This window comes from Gavialis gangeticus, unplaced genomic scaffold, assembly GCF_001723915.1.
Source record: "Gavialis gangeticus isolate Ggan-Ray unplaced genomic scaffold, GavGan_comp1, whole genome shotgun sequence".
In the NCBI taxonomy this organism is placed as follows: Eukaryota; Metazoa; Chordata; order Crocodylia; family Gavialidae; genus Gavialis; species Gavialis gangeticus.
In genome coordinates this window covers 40668053-40668373 of record NW_017729000.1, presented here as the reverse complement: position 1 = coordinate 40668373, position 321 = coordinate 40668053, and the positions used below count along the sequence as shown (strand labels likewise).

General features: G+C 72.3%; 1 protein-coding gene across 1 annotated transcript in view; it reads right to left on the bottom strand.

Moving 5' to 3' along the window:
• Positions 1-27: 27 nt before the first annotated feature.
• TLX3 (T-cell leukemia homeobox 3) overlaps positions 28-321 on the bottom strand; it is a 3586-nt gene continuing 3292 nt past the window's right edge. The window contains exon 2 of the mRNA XM_019506539.1: positions 28-275. Within this exon, the coding sequence (XP_019362084.1) occupies positions 28-275 (248 nt within the window). The remainder of the gene's footprint in view (positions 276-321) is intronic.

The window sequence follows — 321 nt, the reverse complement described above, 5'->3', positions numbered from 1 at the left end:
GGCGGCGGCGGGGAGCCCGGCCCGCACTCACCGCCACTTGGTCCGGCGGTTCTGGAACCAGGTCTTGACCTGCGCGTCCGTCATCTTGAGGGACTTGGCGAGCGCCGCCCGCTCGGCCGAGGCCAGGTACTTCTGCCGGTGGAAGCGCTTCTCCAGCTCGCAGATCTGCACGCGGGAGAAGGACGTACGCGGCTTCTTGCGCTTGGGCGGCGTGCGGTTCTGGTAGGGGTGCCCGATCCGCCGCGTCACTGTGAAGGGCGTCAGCGCGGCCGCCGCTGCGGGACACAGAGCAGGGGTGAGAGCCCGCGCCCCGCCCGGCCC